General features: G+C 38.8%; 2 protein-coding genes across 13 annotated transcripts in view; one reads left to right on the forward strand and one right to left on the reverse strand.

Annotated features, from left to right (window-relative positions):
* Positions 1–922, forward strand: part of IRAG2 (inositol 1,4,5-triphosphate receptor associated 2) — a 40,038-nt gene extending 39,116 nt beyond the window's left edge. The window contains 1 exon segment of the mRNA XM_030040880.2: positions 233–922. Coding sequence (XP_029896740.2) covers positions 233–476 — 244 coding nt within the window. The 3' untranslated portion in view covers positions 477–922.
* Positions 865–25,778, reverse strand: DNAI7 (dynein axonemal intermediate chain 7). Of its 12 annotated transcripts, XM_030040881.1 has the most exons (17): positions 25,687–25,716; positions 24,401–24,421; positions 20,954–21,035; positions 19,322–19,413; positions 17,985–18,086; positions 14,973–15,110; positions 12,899–13,045; positions 11,641–11,744; positions 9,898–10,177; positions 7,995–8,097; positions 5,505–5,671; positions 4,382–4,526; positions 3,368–3,582; positions 2,506–2,673; positions 2,163–2,276; positions 1,378–1,464; positions 865–1,203 (listed from the first exon to the last, which is right to left on the reverse strand). In XM_030040881.1, the coding sequence occupies exons 1-17, from the start codon at positions 25,687–25,689 to the stop codon at positions 934–936; spliced, it is 2,238 nt and encodes a 745-aa protein (XP_029896741.1). In that variant the 5' UTR covers positions 25,690–25,716; the 3' UTR covers positions 865–933. The 12 variants fall into 12 exon arrangements, with proteins under 12 accessions (XP_029896741.1, XP_029896750.1, XP_040985584.1 ...); XM_030040890.1 differs by lacking the exon at positions 11,641–11,744 and having other exon boundaries at positions 9,898–10,050; XM_041129650.1 differs by lacking the exon at positions 2,506–2,673.
* Positions 25,779–25,790: the final 12 nt, after the last annotated feature.

Genomic DNA, 25,790 nt, shown 5'->3' on the forward strand with positions numbered 1-25,790 from the left:
GCAAGAACTTGCTTACTGAACTCTGCATTTTAAACCCAGAACATAAGCTACCACTGTACACAGCTCCCATACAGTAACAACCTTGTCGCTTTTGGTAGTGAAGGATCTGTATGTTTGTTTGTGTGGCCTGGTTTGCTTTAGGGTTTTTTGGGGCAAGGGAGTGGGGTGGGAAGATGGCTTCCAAGTTTTGAAGAAAAACTGAACCACTCTTATGACTTACTCTTCTGTGCAGGTGCAATTTAATATCATCGTGGGTATCCCATTTCAAGACTTCCTTTTCCAATGCTAACAAAACTCTCTGGGTTTCCGTTTCCATCCTGGTACTGCTTGCTGCTCTTACAAGCTTCATCACTGGGCTGTCTCTTCAAAGACCAGCAGACGCAGCACCTGTAGGAACTGGGGACTCCTGGACTTCACTACAGCAACTGTTGTGGCCATATACAGGACTTCAACACAATGGACCACCCCCAGTATAACAAAGGTTCTGACTTTTGTAGTTATACTTTCAAGTTCTGGATGACAGTATCAGAAGCTGTGATAGTATATTTAAGGTTATATGTTTGGGTTTGTTTTGTTGGGTTGTGGGTGTTTTTTGGGAGACTTTTTTTTTTTTTTTTTAAAGCATGACTTGAAATTGAAATTTTTTTTTCTTCCTGTTCTGACACAAGTCATCTTTACAAGTATATAAAAGTGTCTCAGTTCTGTTCAGGTTTACAATAAAACAGTAATTTTGAACATAGCTAACAATAAATATGACTAAGTGGTCTAGTCACAAGAGGATAAAGAACTTATTTTGCTTTAACAGAAATAAAATGTTTGCATTTTAGTCACTGAAGCTATTCCAGTGATTTGAATAGAAAAGGATTCAAGACTTGAAATGTAACTTTATTGAAATCTTTTGATAATAAAGTTTTAAAGGAAAGCATGCAGTATTTAAGAGTATGTTAAAACTCTTGTAGCAAGGAGTAGCTGATATACAACATCAATAAACAGGAAGTTAGCTGTTTCTACTTTATCAATTGCTTCTTTGCTGGCAAAGTCCTTAAGCATATGGTAGAGTGTGGAGTGAAATTCAGAATCTTCTTCTAGCTCTTCTGAAAAAGCTTCACTGGTTTCAGTGATCTTGAGCTTTTGTGCTTTCTGACCATTAAACATATAAAGAGACCAGTCTTTGACAGAATCTGCTTTAAGATGCTCACTTACCTGTTGCAGAAAAAAAATGTGCTGTAAGATGAAGCCCATGACTGACAGAGTGTAAGTTCTAGTATGAAACTCTAAATTCTAGTATACTCATGAGTCTAATACAGAAACAAAACTCAGGCCCTGCTTTGAACCCTTAAAATATTATTAGTTCTCTGTGCCTAAGAGACTATGTACCAGGTACTGTATCAACACCAAAATCTTCCATCTAGTTTGCCTCTGTAAAATGCAAGGTTTGGCCACTCCAGCTGTTGCTCCTGACTCCTGTGGAAAGAGTAGCGAGGTGCAATAGGCATCATTTGTTTTAGTTCTTGCTCCTGGGATTAAGTATTAGGCTAAATATTTGTATGTAGCATGCATTTAACTCAGAGTGGGAGAGCTACTCAAGATTTCAACAGTATGGTATGTTCTGTATCTACAGCTACAACTGGGAGTATTTTTCTGTCTGTCTGGGAGAAGTTTTAACCACATGTGTTTTAGTTCACAGATGGAAACCAATCAACACTTAAGTAAGTAAGTTGCTTATTCCCTCCATTACAGTATGGAACAAATGAAACCCACTATGGATGAGAAGAAATTTCCAGATATTAAATAGAAAACTGGCAGATCAGATTGCTATTTGGAGGAATCCTACAGTAGGATGAAATGAAAATCAGCATCCAGCTATATCATCCCAGCTTTGGCTAAAGCCTCAAGAGCTGACCTATCAGTTATATATCCTAGCACATTAGCAAGTGTCTTTGTTACTGAGATGTGTGTCCTATTAGAGCTCTCACAAATGCATGAGCTGTGGAGAAGCAGGCTCTGAAGTTTTACTGACACACACTGCAAGCTGCTGTGTAGGCAGAGGTTGAAGACAATGTTTGAGATGAACATAACTTATACAAGTTAATTGTTTCTGTCCCTTTAACTGTGATAGAGTTGTATGCTGGTTTTCTCAAGTTTAGTCTAAATCCACAGACCTTGAACACTACTTGCTCTTGACCTGCTTCTAGATTCCACTTGCTCCAGGCAAAAGCAAAAGCAGATGCAACCAGTGCCATCTGTTGATAGGCCCTAACTTCTGCTAGAGGAGCCTGTAATGCAAAAGTACAAGTTAGAAAAATATATATATCATTCAGTCTAATGCCCTGTGTTATACAAATGTAAGAAAAAGCTTGCTTTAACTGGAATCCCCTGGCTAAGCTGGCAGAACACTTGCATGCTTGCCCCTTGAGTCTGCACACAGGTCTTCATACAAGATGTTACCTAAGTGAAAAATAGGTGGGAAAAAACCCCAGGAAAACCATTCACTCTTGCACTTACCTTCTTGTTCACAGAGACATACTTGTGAGAATATGCTCCTGGGAAAATATTCACACCAGCTTTTTTCAAAACTGCTCTTAGGTCAACTGGACTTAGCCATTTTCCTGTGACGTAGGAAAGCACATCCTTCTCTTCCACCACTACTGAAGACAACATACACTGATTACCCTGTTGTACAAACCAGTGAAAGCAACTTACTGGTCATGAAAGCTATTTTCTGCTTCAGGTGTTAATTATTAGTATCTTTGCTATTCTGGATATTGCATACATTATCTACCACTCCAGGCTGTAAACTTTCATTCACATATCTTGAAGAAAGCCACTTTTCTGTAGGATTTCAGAAATGACACCTGGTCTACTGGCCCATGCTTATACTGACTCTTCGAAAATCATGTCTGTTACTGAACTGATTTATACGGCAATGAGCATATGGATGACCATGCGGAACAAACCTTTAGAAGGAACAAGCAGCACTAGTAGTTAGTAGGTTGCTTGAAATGCTTTTATTTCTCTTGGTATAGGTGGGAGGAGAGAGGAACAATTCTTAAGTCTCTTAGCTGGTAAAACAGTCTTGAATTCAGCAAGGTAGTAGTATCAATATCAAAACACTGGAACTTTGCAGAACAATCACACAGATGCTTTCTTCTGACCAGTTCACAGAAAACAACTGAAATTAAATCACCAGTACTGTTCCTTACAGGGCTTGGAAAGGAAGAGATCCTCCCTCATTTTCACCAGGGCAGAGTGAAATTCAAATTGCTCTTGTGGAAGCATCCCAAGTTCTTAATAAAGGACATTGTAATAATTCTGTATTTTTTAAAAACATCTGACAATGTTTTATAAAAAAAATTATTTACAGTACCTTAATTTGTATCTGAATCGTTGCAAAGACCGTAGTAACTATAAGTAGTGCTTCATCCATGCCTGTAGGTCGCAATTCCCACGCCTGATATGGCATGTTGAGATGAGCATCCTGGAGAAGTGCTATTGTATAAAAGGCACGCATCTCAAAGGTGATACTCTTGGCTTGTCTTTCATATGTTATGTTGCTGATGCCATCAGTTCTCCACTGTTGGCCTTTACAAAAGGGATGCAAAAATACAAAGATGTATATGTAAAGCTTCTGCTTGTGATAGGTGCTGGGGAAGAATTAGTTAGCAAAGGCAACCTAGATTAACAAATAATCACAGTTAAGATAAAATATCAGGCACAAAATAAAGAGAATTCATTTAAGGCCCAAACTTCCCCATTTTGTCTTTAAGTACAAGATTGGGCTAATTTTGGCAGGAAAGCTTCTCCTTAATCTCAAAAGAAACACAAATACTAATGTCACTGTCATTTCTCACTTGCTATACAGCAGTCCACAAGCTCATTTTCAAGAGTAACTTCACCTATCGAACTGTTTTAATAGGTTCTACTCTCCTTAATGAATGCAAAGTCAGAGGTTTGTTGTATTTATCTAATAACTAGAATATCACATTTGGGTTTTAACATTTAATTTTTATATTTTGACTTAATTCTAATTAATACATGTAGTTAGGAGCTAATTTGGCTCAAAGTGGACTTCATATGGCTTCACCCTAGCAAAACTTGATTTGTGGTATACAGTGGTACTACTGCCCATTAAATGGTGTGTATTTTTTTCCATTCATATTAAAAAGCTACAGTAAAAAGCCTCAACAAGCAGGCCATTATTAGATATGATGCAGAAGCAAAATAGAACCAAAAAAACCCAACCCCAAATGAACAAAGTTCCCAAATTATTTCTGGGCTGTGAATTGGCTGTTATCTTTACAGCTGGATTCTGGAAACAGTCAAACTCAGATATTAATTCCATTATTCAAACTTAAAATAAATTTATGTCTTAAGTTTGTACCTGCAGGATCCCATCGGGCTATCACAGGATCCTCAAAATACATCACATTGTCAGAAAGCCTAAGGGTTATCTGTATTGGTGGATGTGTGGCATCTTCGGCCTCTTCTGGGGGATAGGGGTATGCCTGCAATCCAACATCGAGTACCTTTGGCAAGATGGAAAAAGGACAGATAACATTTTTATTAGTAAAGGCAGTCAGTAGTCTACTTTTTTTATCTTCAAGTCCACCTAATCACCTGCAGAGTTTTCTAACACACCACTTACTTAAAATTTATTAGTATTAACGGTTTGCTAATATTGCACATTTCCAACTACACTGTCGAAGACAGTATAGAAGGGTGACTACCAACAGGCCTTTGAACCCTTCATGTGCTGCCAATGGCACCCTTAATGCAGTGCCACACAGTAGGCACAGTCATTTTTTAACAGATCCACAGTCTCCAAAAAAACCCCAAGAGCAGCTGAGAGGCAAAAGTAGATATAATTTCCACTTTGCCCACACAGTGTCAAAGGGAACAAAAGATGTCACACATGACTGGTAATCCAGGCCTGTGTGCTCAGCTGGGAACAAAGATCCCATGCCTCTTGATCTGCCCCCAGTCCTGCCGCCTTAGTTTGTATGGGAATTTCACTTACTAAAGGTTTTCAGCTTCACAGTAAAAACTGTGATGTAGGTTAGCGATACGTCAGGCTCCACAAGTGGAAAAAATAGAACACTTTGGCTATAGTCTTCAAATATCTTGCAGAGCCTGGAACTGACTTGGCAGTAATTTTGTTACCATCCTTCCTTAAGTGTACCTTTCACATATGAAAAACTAAGAACTCTCTTTGCTTTTACTTTGGCCAAGAGCATTTTCCAGCACAATGATCTGTGCTAGCCATGCTAATGAGCACTGACTGAGCACACACCTCTTTCTTTAAGTGCAGGCTGATCTGTACCCTCCAGCTGCTCCGAAAATTGGCCAAGTTGTAATTGAAAAATTATTTGAAAACTTGGCCCTTTAGTTTGCTGCTCAAGAAATCAGGCACACTGCATACACTCAGTGGTGACACACCTCAGGAACAGCTCTTCAAGGACAACAGGGAAGACGACTGCATGGGGTGTAATCTCTTCTGCACTTACCTCCACCATACTCCAGTCCTTGATTTGTTTGACCTGAGGTGGAAGCTGCAGTGCATCGATATGGTACACACCACCCACCGGTACAAACTGTTGCAAATCAACAATGTTTTCATCAGTTATTGCCTCTTCTTTTTCATCCATCCCTTCCTGTGTCAGCGGATGCTGAACTAAAAAATAACCAAACAACATGAGTTAACTTGGTGCTTAAACTAAGACACTGAAATGTCCCACTTCCATTATTTTTCACTTTTGCACAAAAAGCCCATGTGCTTGAAGTGGTTTACACTCTGCAGCATTTCAGCACCATCTACTGGTGTTCCCCAAATCTTGACAATTAATTAAAATGTGGGGACAGACAGACAGTTGCCAATGAAAAACACTTCTTGTTTTGGTACTGAGCTTTTTAACAGATTAATCTCTACTCTAACTTTGTAGTCAATTCAAAATGCTTTATACAGGAATAAGGTTTTACTGACAAAATGAGTCACATCATTAATCACAGAAGAATGTCAGAAGTATTCAATACAGTAGATTCAGGACAGGTTTAGTAAGATTGTATTGGTATGAAAAGAAGTGAGGCAAATAAAAAGATATAAGGCACCTACAGGTCATGGGCTGAAGGTGAAAAACATGATATTTATGAAGAGCAAGAAGAGGGATTTAACATGAAACAAAATTTTCAGATAACAAAGATGATTCATTTTTTTCTATGCATAATGTATGTATTACATATATGTATTAATTTAAGTTTTAATTAATTGGAAAATGTTATTAGAAGGCATCAATACCATGGACAAAAATGTCTAGAAATATTTTCTTTAAAAAAAACAAACAAGCCCACACAAAACATTGTACCCGATGTTACAGAAGGAGGATGGAAGTTACTGTTGACAGGGATCAAGAAAAAGTGTTCAATACTGTAAAAACAGTTACTGTAAGTGCTATGAAATTTGCTTTTAGAGAGTGAGATAATCTCAAAAAATGACAAATATCTGTATAAACTGTCTTCAAGCTTTTTAAAAAACAAATGAAAATGATGCTAATTTTATAATGTCAGATTTTGTTGCATTATGCAGAGGTTTTATTGTACTGTATTCACATGAGAACATAATGTTCTTTTGCAGTTATTCCGAGCAAAAAATTTACAGGAAGTAAAAACCATTTTACTACCAGCCACAGTGGTAGCTTGCACTTTAACTGGCTTTTTAAAATAATAATACAAAAATATTGAAGTGTCTTCTAACCAAAATTATTCATTCTCCCAAGCTAAATTCACTTCTTAACACTGGTACAATGATGTTAAATCCAGAGAACTGCAGTAGTTCTTACTCTTCTCCTTGCTGCATTCCTGGTTTTTTCCTCTTGTCTACCCAGCTGCCTGTTTTCACTGAATTTGTGGTCACTGAGTATCCTTTCAAACTCTATTCTGAAAAGTGGTTGAATGGGTTTGCCAAACATTAGCATGCCAGCAAAAGCATAGTTTCATAAGCCTTCTCTCCTTATTAAAGGAGATAAACAAGCTTGAAGACATTCAGCTATAATTAGTACACTTCTGGGCACACACATTTCACCTAATATTATGGTATGGATTTTCAAAGCCTTACCAAAATAAAACAGCAAATTCCTCCAAATGAAGTCCAAGTCCTTTATATTCTCTTGAAAACCACCTTGTTTGGGTGGTCTTTAGGGTCTAGTCTCACAACTGATGCTTGGACTGTGCTCAGCAGAAAGTGTTGTGGGCTGGAGTTTGGTTTTGGGTTTTTTTTGTTTTGGTTTGGTTTTTTGTTTGTTTGGGGGTTTGTTTTTTTGGTTTTTTGTTTGTTTGGTTTTTTACAACAAGGAAAAGGCTGTACAGTTCAACTAAACTATGCTGAATAGTTTGCAGTTGTTTTATTTAAGACAGTACTACAAGAAAACTCACTCTCATTAAACCAAAGGACACTGAAGAAGTTTGTAACTTAACTTATGTAGGACATAAAGAGTTTCACTTCCTAGAATTAGGCCCTCTTTTAGCGAAGTGTAGCAGCACGTATCTCGCTTAAAGCACACATTTAAGTAATACTCAGTAATACCTACACTACCTGAGTGCCTACCATTACATGCAGTTGAATCACTTTTTTTCTGAGGAAGTCAATCTCACCAGAAAGCCTGGCAGAGTCATAAAGATTGTGTGTCTCACCCACAAACATACATAAACATATGCATAATAATACACAAATATACATAAACATAATAAACTTGTACATGAACATAAATAATAAATAAATTGAGTGTGGGGACAAAATCCATTTTCCTATCTGTCCTATTTTCTCCCTGCATTTAACAATCATTAATAGAAATGTCAACAAAACTCAAGTGTTATCAAAACATCAATATATTTATAAACTTTGTTCCATGCACATAGATCTATATCACAATGTTTCCATATATAAAATAAAATATCTAAAATAAGTACTTTTGTAATGCTGCACATGAAACCTAACCAAATACCTTGTGACGGTAAGTCCAAGATTTCTGATTTCTTCTCAATTTCCTCCTCTGTCTCATTTATATCAGCTATGCTATTGCTGTTTTCTTTGAATGAGACAGCAGTCTATATAAAAAGCAAAAGACGTTTTTTCATTAGTCAGAGACAGACACAATAAAGAAGAGGGTATCGCCTCCTTCACGGAGGCCCAAGGAGAAAGAGTACAGTCCCACTCCTCCAGCAAAATTCGCACCAATCTTGTTACAGGGTCAAGGTTTTAAGAGAAATCATTTCTACCTAGCTAGCAAAAACAGTTTTGTTTAAAGGTTCTCTCCAAATTTGGAACCAGATATATAGAGATAAACATAAAATACTTACTTCATTTCCACAGCAAATCCCATCTCGAGCTCCCCAAGTACCATACAAGCACTTAACCTTTTTAGCAGTGTGTGCACTCAAAAATTATGTTTATGCTGACTTTACAGCTAGAAGAGTGACACAAAGAAAACTAAAGCCAATGTTAAATCCAAAGCCATGCTGAAACTCTGCCAGAACCCCCACTTGCAGTCTTAGCCTGTGCCTTGCCCATTATGTTTATTCACTTTCTCACACTGTTTTCTATTTTCAAAACATTAGCCTAGATTTCTAGCCAAATTTCCAACCCAGATACAAATTCATCCCTGTCATAGCAGACTTCTCTGGAAGCACAGCAGTAGACAAATGGCAGATCAGTGTATGAGCCATCCATTAGGAGGCACAGGCACCTCCTGTGCCCTGTGCTGTGCCTGCCAGTGCATGGGAAGAAGTGCACATCTCCTGAAACAGGACAGAAGGTGAGCGGAAAGAGGTGTTTAAGCACATAAATGTAGGGGAGCTCAAGGCAGAGCCAGACAGGAGGAGGGACTGCAGTAGCTGAGAGAAATGGAGTCTTCAGAGGGAACAGGAAAATTCACAAAACTGGACTGAGAGGAAGAGAGTAAGACCTGGAAAAGAAAAAGCGAAGGAATGAAATGAGGAGCTTGAAGAAAGTCTGAAAAATGTCGGTGAAAACTGCCAAAAGACAAGATTTGTCATGCAAAAAAAGAAAAAAGGAACCCAGAAAAATGGCATTTCAGGCACTGATTCACTACAAGGCATCAGGGACTGAAAAGGAAAAAGGCCAAGACTGTTGCTCCAAACATATTAAGAAGGCATAAAACATGATGGTTCACAGTTATTTGTGCAGAAATTTTAGATTAGAGAACCCGAGTCATTTTTCTGCAGGTCACAGATGATACCGAAAGTGAAAAACCCAAACCCAGTAAGAAGAATACAAAACCAACCAACCACCACAACCCCCAAAGCCAACATACTCCATTGAGAAGTGTTGATGAAGGGAATCCAGCAAACAGACGCAGTATTGGGAAAGCCATCTAGCGGCAAAGGCTTCAGCACACAGACACGGAGCAACGATGTAACTGCACAACCAAGACCTGCTGAACTGAGTCCTATTCTGCATGCTGAAAATTTTCCTAATATTGGATTCCTGCGGTGATTTTATGGGGCTGCCAGTTTCTCAGAAGCAGAACATACATCACAGATTTATGGAAATATCTTACAACAATGGCATCTAACATTCCTCACGGCTTGATCCTACTCTTAAACTGCCAACCGAATGCCAACTCACACATGCCAACTGCCCAGCAACTACCACATCCTGTCCAAATGTCCCTTTCGACCTTCTGTACAACAATCTTTGGTCATCCATCTTTCCACTCCCTTGAGAAGATCTGTGACACAGTATTAACACAAGCTGCCTTTTTCTATAAAACGTTTAAGAACCTGGCTCTCAGACACAGGACACGTTAAGAAGCTCTTACACTGTGACTAGGCCTCGAATAACAGCAGCATTGTAGAACACCCTTTTGTGAGATTTTTTTTAATTACCTTTCTCCCATCAGAACACATTTCTTCTTCAGTGGGCATGCTGGGCTCTTCTCCGGCTTTCTTTTCCTCTTCTTCTGGTTCTTCTATATTGTCTTTTGAATGCTGCGTTAACTCTTTGCTATCTAAGACTTCCAATCTCGGCACACTCTGACACTGCAGCCAAAGTGGAGATACATGGTCGTAATGAGTATGCAATATACGAACAGCAACACTGCTCATAGCCAGTGACTTTGGAAGATCAAACCCATGCTGTGCATCACAAAACACGTGATTTTTTAACCTGGAAATAACAGTTAAAAAAAAAAATTCCCTAGTAAGATTGGCAGCACACACTTTTATGTTTCTTCATAAGTATTCAAATTGATGTTCTACACTAAAAGTAACCTAAATTCTCTTTTGTCGCATGGCACAGTCTAAGAAATAGAGTGGGATGTCACGACATTCTTCCTGTCTTGTACAGACAGCTGTCTGTAAGCCCCTCCAGAAAAGCTGTAACTGCATTAAGGAGATCAGGAGCTGCAAAAATAATGGTCCTGATAGGATGACAGTGAGCCAGAATCAGACAGCAGCTCTTCTACATAGTACATTCCTGGTAAAACTGACTAATTTAATGAGCAAATCCTACACAAGTGAAGTCACCAGCTGTCTGTGTTACATCAGTCTCAGCATCTTCCACATAAAACCCAAAGAGATACAGAGATGTAAAAGTAATTTTGATAATCAACAGTATTACACAGCCACCAATCCTTGTGACAGTGTAGGAAACAGGCTAAGAGCAGGCACAGAAGGCCAACTTGCATCAAATCAAGTATCTAACCTGTGAACTTGGATTCTTTCATCAGATATGGAAGTTTGTTGCTCATTACAATTCCTGCCTAACCAAAGCCAGAACAATTCAAATAATACCTATTTTCAGATAAGATCAGCTGGTCACAAGTTCTAAAAATCTTCTAATAAAGCAACACTTATTTTTTAATTCTTCATTGAAAATTTTAAGTGCATCTCTAAGCTGACCAAAAGACTTTAACACTAACCCAAACAGGCTCTTCCTGCAGGTCAGTGTGACATTGCTCAGCACCTAGCCTTCTAGTTATCTTAGCAAAGGCTACAGCAACAGGTCCTTAGTCAAGGCAAAGTCCTTTTACCAATTTATTCCTCGTATTTGCAGAGTGGGAGTAGGAAGTCCGCTCAAAAATCTTGTTTTGAAAAAATATATCAGTTAAACGGTAATCTAATTAAAAAAAAAAAATAATCTTAGATTCAGAACCCACTATGGAGGTTATTTACATCCCAGGCTCTAGAATTTTTTCTCTAACAGAGAATTGAGCACAAAGCATTATGCACCACTATGCAAGCAACTGTTAACAGCTTAGAAACTATTTAATGCATCAGCAAGAAACATTACTTCCAGAGGAATTTCAATTCTCTGCATGAGTTTTATTGTTTTCCTTTAAAAATTGTTCTGGCAGTAACAGGGTTCTACTGTAGCATTTTAAGAAACAAATTTTATATATATTTATATGTACATACATATATAAAACACTCCTGTTTCTTTAATAAAACTCTGATGTAACCAGTACCTTCCTTAGCAACAGGTTGGTATGAAATCCATCAGCTGGGAGTCTGTAGAATGAATGCTATTCAACATGAAAAAGATTATGAGAAACTGATTCGTGGTGTTTACTCGACTTGGGTAGAAAAGGCCAGGCCTCATTTCAGATTAAGAATTTCAGTATGCTGTACCTTACTTTCTTCTTCAGATTGGCCCAAATGCAGAAAGTAACATTTTTGTCCTTTATGACTGCCTGCATATTTCCCGTTTCAGAGTCTTCATACATATTAGCTGTCTACAAATAAAAAAGCCAATTGAATCATGTTTTCTTATTATTTATATCACTTTGGTTTACTTACACTTACACTTGAATAAATAACTGAAAGACACATAGGAATAAAAATACATCAGACCAAGCTCAGCTTGTACAAGCTCAAGCTTGTATTTATGTATTTATGTACTAGAACAAGACAGTTATAAACTCCAATCTGTTAAAATTTGAACTATGTTCTGTTGCTTCCTCTGACTTCATCAATTCTGTCAAATACGGGATCTTACATTATCCCCTTAAATGGTACTGCCTATATCTCCCTTAATCTTTTGCCCTCAAAAATACTTCTCAGGACAAGTTTAAAAAAAAAAAAAAAAAGGACTTACTGAGCAATAAAGCACTCCTGTCCCACAGCCACTGCACAGATTATTTTATAATTTTGTCAATATAAAACTTGTGAAATGATAATTACATTAGGAGTTTAATTCTAAACTCAGTAAAGACAATCAAGAACGTAACATTTCTTAATTTGCAGAGTGTTTTGACTGTGAACATACAACTAGTTCACTATTTCTTTTACTCTTTTCCTTTTTTGTTTCCTCTAGCCATACTTTTGCTAAACATACTTACATATATGATTAACATACTTAAAATCAGAAGCAAAATCACTATCTATACATGCAACCCAGAAAACTGATTCCCAAGTGCATTTTCATTTTCTTGTTTAAATACTCTTTACTCTTCCCAAGATCCTAGTTTAGAAAATATTTTAGTCATACGCACTTGTATTAATGTGTACAAGCTAACCTTATGACCTGCTTTTCACATTTGCAATTTTTTGTAAAGTCAACTAGCTTTAATTTAAATCACTGAGACAAAATAGGAAACAAATTTCATACAGCGCCCCTTGTTTTCAACATCTCCAAACCTCACAAAATTTCACAGTAATTTAACCTTAAATGTCTTAATGATGGGAATTTCCACCGTAAAGCTTAGATTTTCAGGGGTTTTGAAGAATTACAAGTCTGGTATCTGCTAGACACATGATTTGGAAACTCAAATACTAATCTCTATGACAATTTAAGAACAAACAAAACCAGCCATCACAACAAGACACTTGTAGCTAACCTTATGTGCATTGCACATATTACAGTTTCAAAGTAGTAAATGTTACTTACTTTAAGCAGGTGTTCTGTTGCTCCATTGTACTTCTGATGAAGCAGATTCTGCAATTCCAGAATAGATTCCTGGTACTGGACTGTTTCTTTTTCTGTTATCTCACTTGGTGGTGTGTCCAATAAAAGCAACTGCAACTTCTCAATTAACTAGAAGACATTATATATGGGAAAAGTATCTTTGTTTGGACACCACCCTTAAATACTGTGTGTTCTGTCATAAAAAGAGGCAAACTTGCTTCCTTTGTACCCAAACATGTCTTGGTCACAGATATCTTTTTCTATACCATCTCTAGAAATTGTGCTAAGCCACCGATAGACAGTCAGCGATGCAAAGTGCTGGAAATCCCAGGGTCAATTCTGCCTTCCTTCATTCCTCTAGTCCAATTCCTTCATTCCTTAACCCGTGGGCTGTGAAATCTTAGCTTGTGAAACAGATCATTTATTGAACCGGACTGGTCATATGAAGAAACCTTTCAGTCAAAAATCAGTTTTAATGAAAAACTTACAGCTTTATTTTGGAACCATTATTTTCTATAGTAATAATCTCAACTATGAAATCTTAAAAATAATAATAAAAAAAACAATAGAAAGACATACAGCAATTACATTTTAATCCTCAGAACAATCCTTAGCATGAAGTTTGGAACTCCGTTGTAACATTGTTTTCTTCCACTACATGCTAGTATCTTAACAACTAAATGCTTTTATAGCACTAAAAAATTCCTAGCTGGCCAAAGTGACCTGCAGCACTGAGATGAACGGAGGATCAGACTGTGTTTTATGCCTCCCTTCTAGACTTGCCAGGTTCTTCTTCCTCCTAGCCTGTGGAATTGCTGTGCAGCTGCTCGCTAAAGGTTTGGCAAAGCAGCAGCAGAATTGTGACTACTACAGTCTTTTTTATATTGCACCTTTAACGTAGTCTACCTCGACAGTGAGGTGGTGGTCCCTGTCAACCTCTGAACTGCTGATCTACGTGATCTCACAGTTCAGAGGGTTTAACAGTTTATGCTAAAAACATGTAGAACAGGAAATGCTCAAGTGTTTTAGACCAAGAGAAGACAGACAATCTTTTTGACATCAACTTGCATTTCCAGTGGGGGTGAAACAAAAATGCCTATCTCCTAGTATCACATAATACTGTATTTAGCCTACAGTGCATGGTAGCAATACTTTTACAGGACCTGAAGTAGCTGTAACTGCTTCAGTGTTGGATGGGAAACGTATAGCAGGGAGGAGGAAGCATGCTTGTGGGAAAGTCGTAACAGCAGGGAGAAGAGTGGCGAGAACGAATGGAAGTGGGCAATTGCCAGGCTTTTTGCTTGGGTTGCACTGTAGAAGAGAAAGGGAGGAGCTATCTGTTGGAATTCTTGGAAAGGACTAGCACATTCCCCGCTGGCTCAGAAAAAGGCAGTATGCGGAAGGTGAAAATTGCTGCATCCAGCAAGCATTGCAAGACAGGAAACCTGACACTCAGAACCAAACCAGCCCAATGAAATTTGTATTACACATGTGACTTTCACCCCCAATTTCTGGAAGACCCCATTTAACTTTCTGAAAAACACTGCCAGTTAGCATAAATGAAAATAAAATCCTAAATTTACAGAGCAGCCGCAAATTGCTTAAAATTGCTTCACAAGCCATCAATGGTTGGTGGATTGCATTTTGGGAACTCCTGCTCTTAACATAACACTTCACTGGCTCTAAGTGTTACCCAATAAGGCTGCTGTCCACTGAAGCACCTATACATGACATGAGCTTATATGTTCGGGCTCAAGACTGTTTAAAAGGTACATAGCAGGTAAGATGGATGTTGGAATAATAGAGCTCAGTGTAGAAACATTACATACAAATCCCTTAAATGCACTGCATATTTAAAGTCAACAGTCATCTTCTTTAGAGTTAACAATAAATCTGTAATTAAAACAATGTAAAAACTGAAGAAAAACTTCTGGGTTTGGAAGGTTATAGTCAATTTCAGTCATGTGGCTGAAAAAAAAAAAAAAGGAAAGGGGAGGGGGCTGTTAAGGATATGTTCTGTTAAGCTTAAACTGAAAAATACCATTTTAACACTTACATTTAGCACCTGTTCCCCCTTCTCCATCACAAGCTGAACGTCCTCATTTTGATCGTCACGCCATAAGCTCATGAAAGTATTTATTTCCTGCAGTACAGCTGGGTCAGGACTTCCATCACAACTGAGGTAATGCTCCCACTACAGAAAATGTTCAAAGAAAAGTAGATACAGCATGTGGTGCAAATGACTATCATTATTACAAGAAAAAAGGAGGATTCTGAAAGACAAATATATTATAGTGATACATTCATACCTGCATCTAAACAGGACTGTAACACCACCTGGCTTATCATTATGTCAGAAAAAAATGGTTTACTTTGATATTATTGTGCTAAGATACTTCTGCCCACCTAACATTTGCTGTTCATACTTACTCACTTATCAGTGGTTTCTGTTCTGCTAGGCAGAGCTTGCGTGCCTACAAAAGCAATGAATTCAGTACCTGCCACAAATGAGGGGCTGAAAGAATAAATGACTGAGAACATAAATGAGGAACTGGTGCAGGTGGAAGAGGCAGATGGTTCTCAAACCAGATACTGCCAACAAAACTGAAAACTCCTATGCTGGCAATAAAGCTGCTTAAGAGCCTTCTACTCCAACATGTTTATTCCTCCTTTCTCTGCCTCTGCTGCTACAGAAACCTCTGGTAGGAATATGGAACCCTAGATTTATTTTTTTTTTTAAATAATTTTATATTCAAATCAATTACCAGTCATTCTGATGGGGGGGGGGGGGCGGGCAGGGAAATCAGTGACAGGCTAAACCCACTTAACTCTACACATGAGCCTAACATTGGCTCATGGGATCAATTTATCACCTATAATGTAATTTTTTTCATCCATATAGTTAAGAAATTAAGGAAACACTGCCTCTCTGTTTACTGTGAAGATTAATAACACAATGTTACTGAAGATTGCATTACAATGTAAAATGGGTATTTTAAACCAAAAGCGCTTGTATAATTGCATTTGCAACCACTTCCATAACCATTTCCATGTACTTCAAAAAAAGCAGTAATAGGTGAGTGCTCAGTGCACTGGAAATCCTGTATAAAAGATTGATCAGTCTTCAGTAATTAAAACATCTACTTTCTTTTTTTTACACATCTTTGCACTTAAAAGAGTGCTTCAGTTTCATCTTCAGGAAAAGACATCCTTAAAAATAACAGCACTTGTTCTTTGACAAAAAGAATAAATTTCATGATAATTTGTAAATGTATCTGTTAATCTGAACTGATCGTTCAGAAATGGATGTGGAAACTCAGCATTTGGTATTATATATTTCTTTTGCCCTAAATATTCTTAACAACAGACTCATACAAACTCTGGCATTTCCCATAATCTACCAGTATTTTACGTGAAGATTTATTTTTAAAGTAATAGTTGTATTTTGCCATTACTTTTCAAAATGAAAAAAATCTTGTGTTTCTCCTTCCAAGAAATACTCTTCAGAAACATCCATAAACACCAACTTTCCCCTTTCAAAACGACCAACAGATTCTCTTGTTCACAAGGATAATAAGGTTAGAGCTTGCCAGTAACTGAAAAAGGTAATAAAAATCATCCAAAGGTGTCAAGACATAACTGTGAAGTTATCATGCTGCACCCTTGTGGCAACGACGGCTATGGGCACAGCGGGCTCCACCGGGCAGAGCGCAACCAGCAAGCCCAGGACTGTTCCCTCTGCAGGGCTCCTGAGGCCACCCCTGCAGCGCTGCACCCAGCTTTGCAGTACAGGAGAAAGAGGGGTAAACTGGAGGGTCCAGATGAGGGACATTAAGATGGTTAGGGTACTGGAGAAAAAGACACGTGAGGAAAGGCTGAGCTTTGTTAGCCTGGAGAGGACTAACAGGCTGAGCTTTGTTAGCCTGGAGAGGACTAACGTATGCAATCTGCCAGTACCTAGAGAGGGGTCATAGAGAACACAGAGGCAAACTTTCCTCAGAGGCGCACAGGAATGATGCGTACTGACAATTAGGCAATGATCACAAGCTGTAACAAGGGAAATGCCAATTGTGTTTAAAGAAAAGTTGTTATGAGAGTGGTAAAGCAGTCAAAAAGGTTGCTCAGACATACTGTAGTATCCTCATCCTTAGAAATTTTCAAAACCCAGCTGAGCACCTTGATCTCACTTCAGAGTTTGCCCTGCTTTGTGCAGGAGGCTGAACTAGGTGAATTTCAGAAGTCCCTTCTCACGTGATTCATCCTACAATTCTAAATTTGTTCTGCAGAGGCTTTACAAAGGATTAAGCAATATACAAGACAAAGAGAAAATCCTTGTGTCCACAAGTCTATTTAAGCTTACCTGGAACCAAATCTCATATCAGACTGTTACCAAATGATGTTTTTGCAAGCTGGATTCACAAGAGTGAAATGTTCTACTAGTGTATTTCCATACCTTACTATTTAAAATTTAACTTTACAGGTATATAGTACTATTGGGTGATGATTCAGCCACCCATGTATGTCACCCTAAACTGCAGACATTAACTCTTAGCTGCATTTTCATATATTTCCAGCCCTGATATCTGACCTAGATTTGTGCCACGTCCTTCAAAGTTTTGGCCAACCTCTTTCCAAATTATGACCTGTGATATCCGGGAACCTGTGGAACAAACGTTGTCAATTGTCTCAAATTCTACCAAAATATTTTAAGCCCTGGTAGAGCTCTTTTGTGGAATGCTTAAAAGTAGAATGAATTAAACAAATAGAAAAGGAAGGACAAATACCAGAACATCTGAAACTACAATTCCTCTTGACTGCTGCGGTAAGCTGGGGGGGCCCTAATACTTTGATCACCCAGACAGGCTCCTCTTTGCCCATGTTTCATTTCTGTGTACACCAAAGTATAGAAGATAGAAGAGAGTGAGCATGGCAAGTTACTACCTTGAGGTGGAACTTGAAAGAAGTTCAGAAAATGGAAGCTCCTGGATCCTGTAATAGAGACATAGCCTAACGTCTCTTCATTGTTGAACCTCTACGACACTGGGCAGATTTTGGAAAGAAAGCTTACCTTTCCATACGCTCTATAATCCGTTTTCCACTGCTGTGCAGACAAAAACTTCTGTTCCAGTGAATGAAGTTCTGCTAGTTCAGACTCCCTTCGTTCTTGATCCTGTTAAAATATATATATATATCTCTCTCAAACAGAGGAGTTAAATACTTGGTTTACTTCTTACAATTATTTTATATCAAAGAAAAAAATTTGGGATATTTGAATGAGTTATCACTTAAACAAATCCAAGCACTGGTAACTTGCGTTTTTATGAAACACTTAATTGAGAAGACTGCAGTAGTTTGCAATATGTTATTGTCATCACATTAGTTGCTGCACCATATGATAAACATAATGTGTCATATGATTGTTAACCTCTCACTTGAATGGTTTCCATATCATCATCCTGGAACTAGCTCTAATGAGAGCTGCTAAAAATCTAAGCATATGTTGGAAAAATGTGTGCAAGATTATTCTATTTTTTTCCTTATAATTTCTATTATTTTAAATTACTTTTCTCCCTAGGGAAAAAAAAATCGTCTGTGAAGGACAAGAGGCACAGGCAACAGTGATTTTTTCAGGGGGAGGAGGAAAAGGAAAAAAAATTTTTTTGTTGTAAATGGTTTTTTTGAAAACACAAAAATACTTAGATGGTACCAATCAGTTTTTGTTCGGAATTCCAGTCTTCTCAGAAAAATAAATATATATTCTAATACACACACAGATATATACACATATACACACACACAAATCAATATATCTGCCCTAACATAACTTAGAGAATTTATACCAAAATTTTCTTGCCACAGCTGTGCCAAATGTAATTATGGGGAACACAAAAAATATATCTAATTGAAAGTATAGTGGAAATGGGAAAAAAAAAAAAAAAAAAAAAAGAAAAGAGGTATTTATTCAAACTGGAGTATATATATTGCAAAAGTTAATGTATTTAACCACAGAATCTCTATGTATCAAAACCAGGCAAGACTATCTCGTCTCAGGGAATTTTTCTGAATCAAAGCAACATTAAGCCACACATTTGCTTAGTGAAAAAATACTATAGAAAAAAAATTCAGCAGCATTTCCCTTGACTGTGTATGCATTATGTTTTATTACTAATACAGCTCACTACCTTCTCAATTTGTGGGATTTTAAATGAGTACCTTTCAGTGGCTTGGCTAGATTTTTCATAATTAATTTTAATCTAGTGATGCTAGAAAATTCATCTATATTGTTCCCAACACTAAAGACATAAGGAAATTAATTTCTATTCTCATACTAAATTACTAATGTTTTACAGACCTTGTCAAAAGTTTAGAAATAGGATTAGATTTTTTCAGTAAGTACAAACTAACTTTTGCCTCAAGCTTTTCCATCTGTTCTTGTTCAATTCTCTCCTTTTCAAGTCTTGATGCTTCTTCTTGTTGAGCTTGAAATTGGGCTTCCTCTGAAGATTGCAAAATATACCAAGAGCATAATTATATTTTGCTTAATAAAACCAGACAAATTATTTTGTTATTAGCTGTAACGACAAAACAACCATAGTAATGAGCAACACAATCGTGTATCTTCTATCACACAGAAATCTTCCAAATGAGCCAAATTAATTTGAATCATAGTACTAAAACACACTATCTATGGCGCTGCCTCTATCAGCCTGTGACAATACAAGTGGAGACAAGGATCAGCAAGCCCTCTTTTTCCCCTCAGGAACAGCAGCAGGAGTGCCCTCCCCTTTTATCTACAGGTTCAACAAACCCAGGTTCTTAATCCAAACTCTATGCTGAAATTGCGTGGTTCAGTCCCAAGTTACTCTTCTCCTTTCCTACAACCTTTGGCTTCCTACAACTTCAATGTTACAGCTGTTTGTTCATTGAAAACCTCTTCAGGATCAGTTACTCCTGATCACAGTTTTAGCTTCTCTTTGCTGCCATAGGGACTAGAAAATTAGAGAAGATGTGAAAACTGAAATTCATTTCAACCTCTAAGCCTTCAGCCTAGGCTAGCACAACCTATGCATCAATCCAGATGTTCCCTAGCAGTGGCTTGAATATCACTGCCTACACATAACATAAATCACTTCAAGTATATCTGTGTTGCACAGAGGCAAGAGCAAGGGCAGTTCCCAAATCTGCCCATACTCACCTGAGCTGCTACGCCCATCCACAAAAGTTAGTAGTGATTAGTAGTCACTTATTATTACTAGCAGTCATAACATGCCCAAGCCCCCACCAGGTTGGATTGATGGCAGAAAGGGAAGTAGAAGAGATGGATCTGACGTTCAGACAGGGGTAGCAAGTTTTGATACTGAACTGCAGAAGCAGACACATTCAGATGGTGAGGACAGACAAGTCATGGAACTGGGATTTCATTTTAAGGGATACAGTGATATACAATAGAAAGATCTTGAAGAAGTGGGTGGAGAATCAGTCACTCAGTAGAGACAAGAAGCCCAAGCAAACTACACTTTAATCTATCCTAGTTTGTAGTCACCTTAGCTGCTACCCCTTCAGAACACCAGCCAGCCCCCTGTCAACAGAAGTATTCTGTTTGCCTTCTCTGGAAAGAGTCCTTTTCAGATAATTTCTCTTGACTACTGATAACTAGGCCTGGGGCGGAGGGGCGCGGGGCGCAGCGAGGAGTGGAAGAAATGCGATGTTTTGTACTTTTCTAACTTGCTGAGAATATTTCAAAAGGTAATGGTAAAAGAGGGGGGGGGGGATATCCAATTCTTCCAGCCATCCTCCTTCCCAAGTTCCTAACCACAGTAAAAATAACTAGAGAAAAGAGTATGGCTCTAATAGGAAAGTGAGATGTGATAACAAGTAACACAGAATTTGGCCCACACAAGGAAAGAGGGAGGAATCACCTGTGTTTGTGAAATAGAGATATTGATGCACATATAATTTAGAAAATTATTTTCTATCTATTTATTTAAAATAAGTGATTTGTGCCACCATATTCCCTATAAATGAAGTGCACAGTACCTTCCTCTTTCAGCCTCCTTTCTTCTTCTTCTTTCTGTAATCTCAGTTGTTCAGCTTTGATAACTTTCTTTTTGCCACTGGACTTAATGTTTGCAATAAATTAAAAAAAAAAAAATGTCAATATTATTTTAATACATTTTGGGAGATATTTGCTCTCTATAACTTTGCCCTTCTAATGCGATCCCTGAATTAAGATTTTACATTCCCTACACAGTCAATGAAGCCTCCAGAACATCAATACACATCCTGGACTCAATTTTCTTCTCATTTTCATGATGCAATATACGCTCTTACAATTAATATATTATTCTACGCTAGACATTCCTGAACACAGCCACAATATTAAAATCTCTTTTTTTAATGTAGAAATTGAATAACAGGTAGATCCGCTAAAAAAGTAGAAGTTACAACTTCAAATGTTTCAGGAAACACTGGGAGACATATTTTGGGCAAGTCTGGCGTTTCAAAGCATCTAATTCACAAGACAACTAACAAAGAGTTCTCTTTTCCGTCATAAAATCCTAACTGCAACTCAAGACAGTTAACTATAATTTAAATTCGGGTTTCTCAGAGATTATCTTCCTTTGTCAATCCTTTGTGGTCTGGGTATACACTTTAAAAAAGTAAAAGACAAGGTAAGTAACACGCAAAATCTACTGTCGTGTAACAGATTAACCAAAATAGAACACTTATTTTTGTCCTGCAATTCATAGATTCCTCACTGATGATACACATAAAAATTTGATAATTGGATCTGTGCACATGAGGCCATGTTGTCTTCAAGAGGCTTGAACAGCTAGGATGTGGAAAGCATAATTCTCTTTGGATTTGAAGATGTTTGCTAATGACCCCTCACTTTTTTCCTCACCAGCAAAAAGGAAGATTCTTGGATAGGTTTTTATTTTTTATTATAATTTTGTTTGGGTTTTGTGTTCATTTGTTTTTTGTGTTGACACAGTCTTGGGATGCTCAATCAAATGTGTAGGATCAGCACTGTCACTACAAAACAGCACTTCAAATAGACGCACAGAAGAAAAATACTGATTTCCTGTTAATGCAGTAGCAAACGCAGCCTAAGGTTGCAGTCCCCACTAAGCACATAGTTACTAAGGTCTAAATTATCTTTACTCAGTTTTATTCAGTGGTTACACAGGTAGCACTGCCATTGTATTGCACGTATAATGCACTTGCAGTTAATGTGCCTTGACTCCATCTGGGGTTGATGGAATGATACCAGGGAGGAATACTGTTCCTGAAGGTGGATGCTGCAAAGACAACGCCTGAATACGACAAATTAAAAAAAAAAAAAAAAAAAAAAGGGGGGGGGGGGGGGGGGAGGCGGGGGAAAGATGGGCCAGGAAGTAAATCGAAACAAGTTCGTGGAGCTTGTAAAAACAAGGAGGCTGATTTTGTACTGAACTGCAAAATTAATTCACAGCCAACATTATTGCTTATGATTGAGACAGATAAGGCTATTTTTTTTGTACACATGAGAAAACAAACCATGATATTCTGCATAGGCTCCAGCATACGTAGAAAACAAGAGTGACAGCAGCCTAAACTAAGGTTGAAAGTGAAGGTATGGATGAATGACAAAAGACGTCAAGGAAAACAAATTACTTGCATTTGGTGGTAAACAATGGTATTCTGCCACTGACACACAAACAAAAGACAATTAAATCAAATGTTTACTTTTTTAAAACATAGAAAATAGGGAATGTAAATGGTTTAGAGCACGAAGCAATGCGAAAAGAGGAGACACATCCTCTACCCAGGCATCTAACCTGGATGTTGCACATCAGAGTGCTGAATCCCAAGTCCTTGTGCCATCACTGGTGAGAGACAAGGGCTTACAAGGATTCAGTCAGGTAAGGTAAAACGACTAAAACAGTACAAGTTTCACCCACAGTGTCAGCAAGAGAATATAACTGGACAGTATCACAATGTAAATAAGCACTAAGGATCAAAGGTATCTGTTAGGAAGCCAATCCTCCTCTTCTGCAGAGAAATGGGTACAGAATGGTACCAAACCAGCACATTAGCACAGTGCCCATCTTGCAGAGGTGTAAAGAGAAAGAGGTCCAACAAAGCTGACAGAGAGAGACGACAAAAAGAGGACTTAAGTCCAGACAGTTGCAAAAGAACACGATGGTATTATGAAGTCTTCCCATCCACTCCACCCAAGTATTCCTAATAATTTGGTAAATGTTGTTACAAGTAATCCAATTGATAGGGAACGTAGTAGAAATCATCAAGGAGAACCTTTGTCATTCATCACACAAAAAGTGTGTTACAAATACCATTATTTCACATTTTGATTCTGACTAGTGTATTTTCAGATATAACAAACTACTTGGAAAGCTATTCACTTTATACTACTTTGCATGATAATGAATATATAAATAAATATAACTTTTAATACAAAGGTTATCATGAAGCTTGAACAAAAACAATGGTGAAAGTTTAGTGCCAACAAGAAACGTACACCCACCAGAGTTAGCATGCATCTTATGACATTTGTTACCAAAGATTTATTTGCAACATTCTCCTAGAACAGTCAGTAAAAAACACAATTCTACCCATTAAGATTTCAGGGAAGAATCAGTTCCTTCTAGTTCCAAAAAAAATTTAAAAAAAAAAAAAAAAAATCTTTGATTACTTTTCTTCCAGTGAAAATGGAAAATCTGCTTGTTTCAAGTGTTTATAATCACTTTTTAGTCAACTTCTTTTTACATTTTTATGACTTAACATAGTACTGACAAAATTGAGATGCTCAGTCCTCCAAGGAATACATTTGAATGTGTTTTTTTGGGGGGGAGGCGTGGATAATTTCATTATCACCGAATTAAGAACAATCCACAGGATGAATTTATGCAATCCAGTTTCCCATGGACTTCTGTCTGTTGTCCCCCCTACCCATCATGTTCTGTGTCCAGCCTGTGGCTCAAAGCCAGGATGCTGACTCTCTGCCTGGACATCTGCTGCCAGGGAAAACACACAGCAGCTGCGCTCGCCACCTTCTCTCTAGTAGTTCTGCAGGAACACGACTCAGCCTCCTTGCAAAAGGCACATAAGCTTAGTGTCCTGGAGATGCCTGCTCCTCTTTCAAATTTGACTGAGCCTAACCAACTGGCTCAGAGAAAATACAGATTAAAAAATGAAATTAAAAAAAAAAAAACAAACACCTTTTTTTCTTTTTAAAATGCACATTTGCATACTATTAAGGTGTCACTAGACCTTTATTATGACAGATCCTCTTAAAAATATTGTTTTGTAGACATTAAGTCCAGAAGTAACTGATGCTTACTTTAATTTTAGCATTAAGTGCTTCATAATTTTACTCATATAATTTCCAAAATAACAGAATTGTGCTGGCACGCTATCTAAATGAACACTGCAAGGGTCAAAACGCTGTATGTGAACTAGAGCATATTTCTGCCTACCTACCTTTTTCTTCTTTTTTGGACCCTAGAAGATCAGGGGAGAAAAAAAAAAAGGGGGGGTAAGTGAGCATCAGAGAACAGGGTACCAAGTATAAAGGAATAATTAGAAGATACAACTATTCTGTAAAATTAGATGAGATTAACTATTGAAAAATTATAATGGCAATAATTTCAATATTGCAGAAAATTAGCCACTAACACAGGACTCCAGACCATCATAATTTATCAGGCTAGATTACACTTACGGTTATAGAAGTATATCTACTTATTCCCACTGTTGAAAAATATATGTACATCAAATATGTAATTTAGTCCAAGACATAATTTAGTCAAAAAATGTTTTGAGTGTTTTCTGAACTCATCAACTGATACCGTTTGCTACTGCTAATTACACTAAATTACATCGTGCGATGGATGACCTAGAAGAACACAGAATCACCGAGTCTTTCTTCATTCACGGGGAAACTGCACGTGAAGTGAAGCAGTGTAATTAGGGCACTTCTCCAAACGACTACAGGTAGTAAGAACGGATTCTGGAAAGCCAAACACCTAACAGTGAACCCCTTGTTTGACTGACCAAACCACCACCTTTTCTGTGCACCGTCTGAATACTGCCACGTGAATTTACATAACTTCGGCGTGATTAATCACCCACATGAGAACATTCCCCGTGGGGCGGGGGAAGGGGCAGGAGAAGACGGGCTGTGCACCGGCACGCAGAGCGGTTCCGACGACAGAGATCCCGTTACCTCCCGGCGGGGTTTCACGCCGAGCGGCCGTGGCTACAAACCACGGCACAACAAGTTAGACGGGGTGCTGCAGAAAAGCCGACGTGCCCTTCAGGTGATTTTTTTTCAGTCTTAAATCCTTTTTTCCCCCCATACCGGTACCTCAGCAGCCGACGCGGCCTGCTCCGGTCCAAGCCCTACCGGCCTCACCACCCCAGCGGCGTCTCAAGGCGCCCGTTACCGCTGCTCTCGCCTCCCCTCTTCGCCTGCGGCAGCCCAAAGCCCTGCGCCCACCCCGGCACCACCAAACCGCCCACCGCCCGGGCCCGGGCCGCTGCCTCAGCTGAGGGCGCGGGGCCAGCCCCGCCGCGGACCCCAGCGCACCGCGCCCTCGCGGCCGGTGCCGGCAGACCCCGCTCACCCGGGCCCGGCGGCGACAGCAGCGGCAGCCGCCGCCCCGGCCCGCCCCGCCCCGCCCCGCCGCGGGCCCCGAGCCCCGGCCCCCGGCCCGAACCGCCGTGACGGGGAGACGCCGCGGCCCCGCCGCCGGCCCGGCCCTCACCATGGCGCCTCCGCCGCGTCGCCGAGGCGACCGGCCCCTCCCCGCGCGCGCTCCCCGCCGCCGATGGCGCACTTCCTCCCACCGGAGGCGCCGCCCTGCTGCCG

This window comes from Aquila chrysaetos, chromosome 17, assembly GCF_900496995.4.
Source record: "Aquila chrysaetos chrysaetos chromosome 17, bAquChr1.4, whole genome shotgun sequence".
Lineage (NCBI taxonomy): Eukaryota > Metazoa > Chordata > Aves > Accipitriformes > Accipitridae > Aquila > Aquila chrysaetos.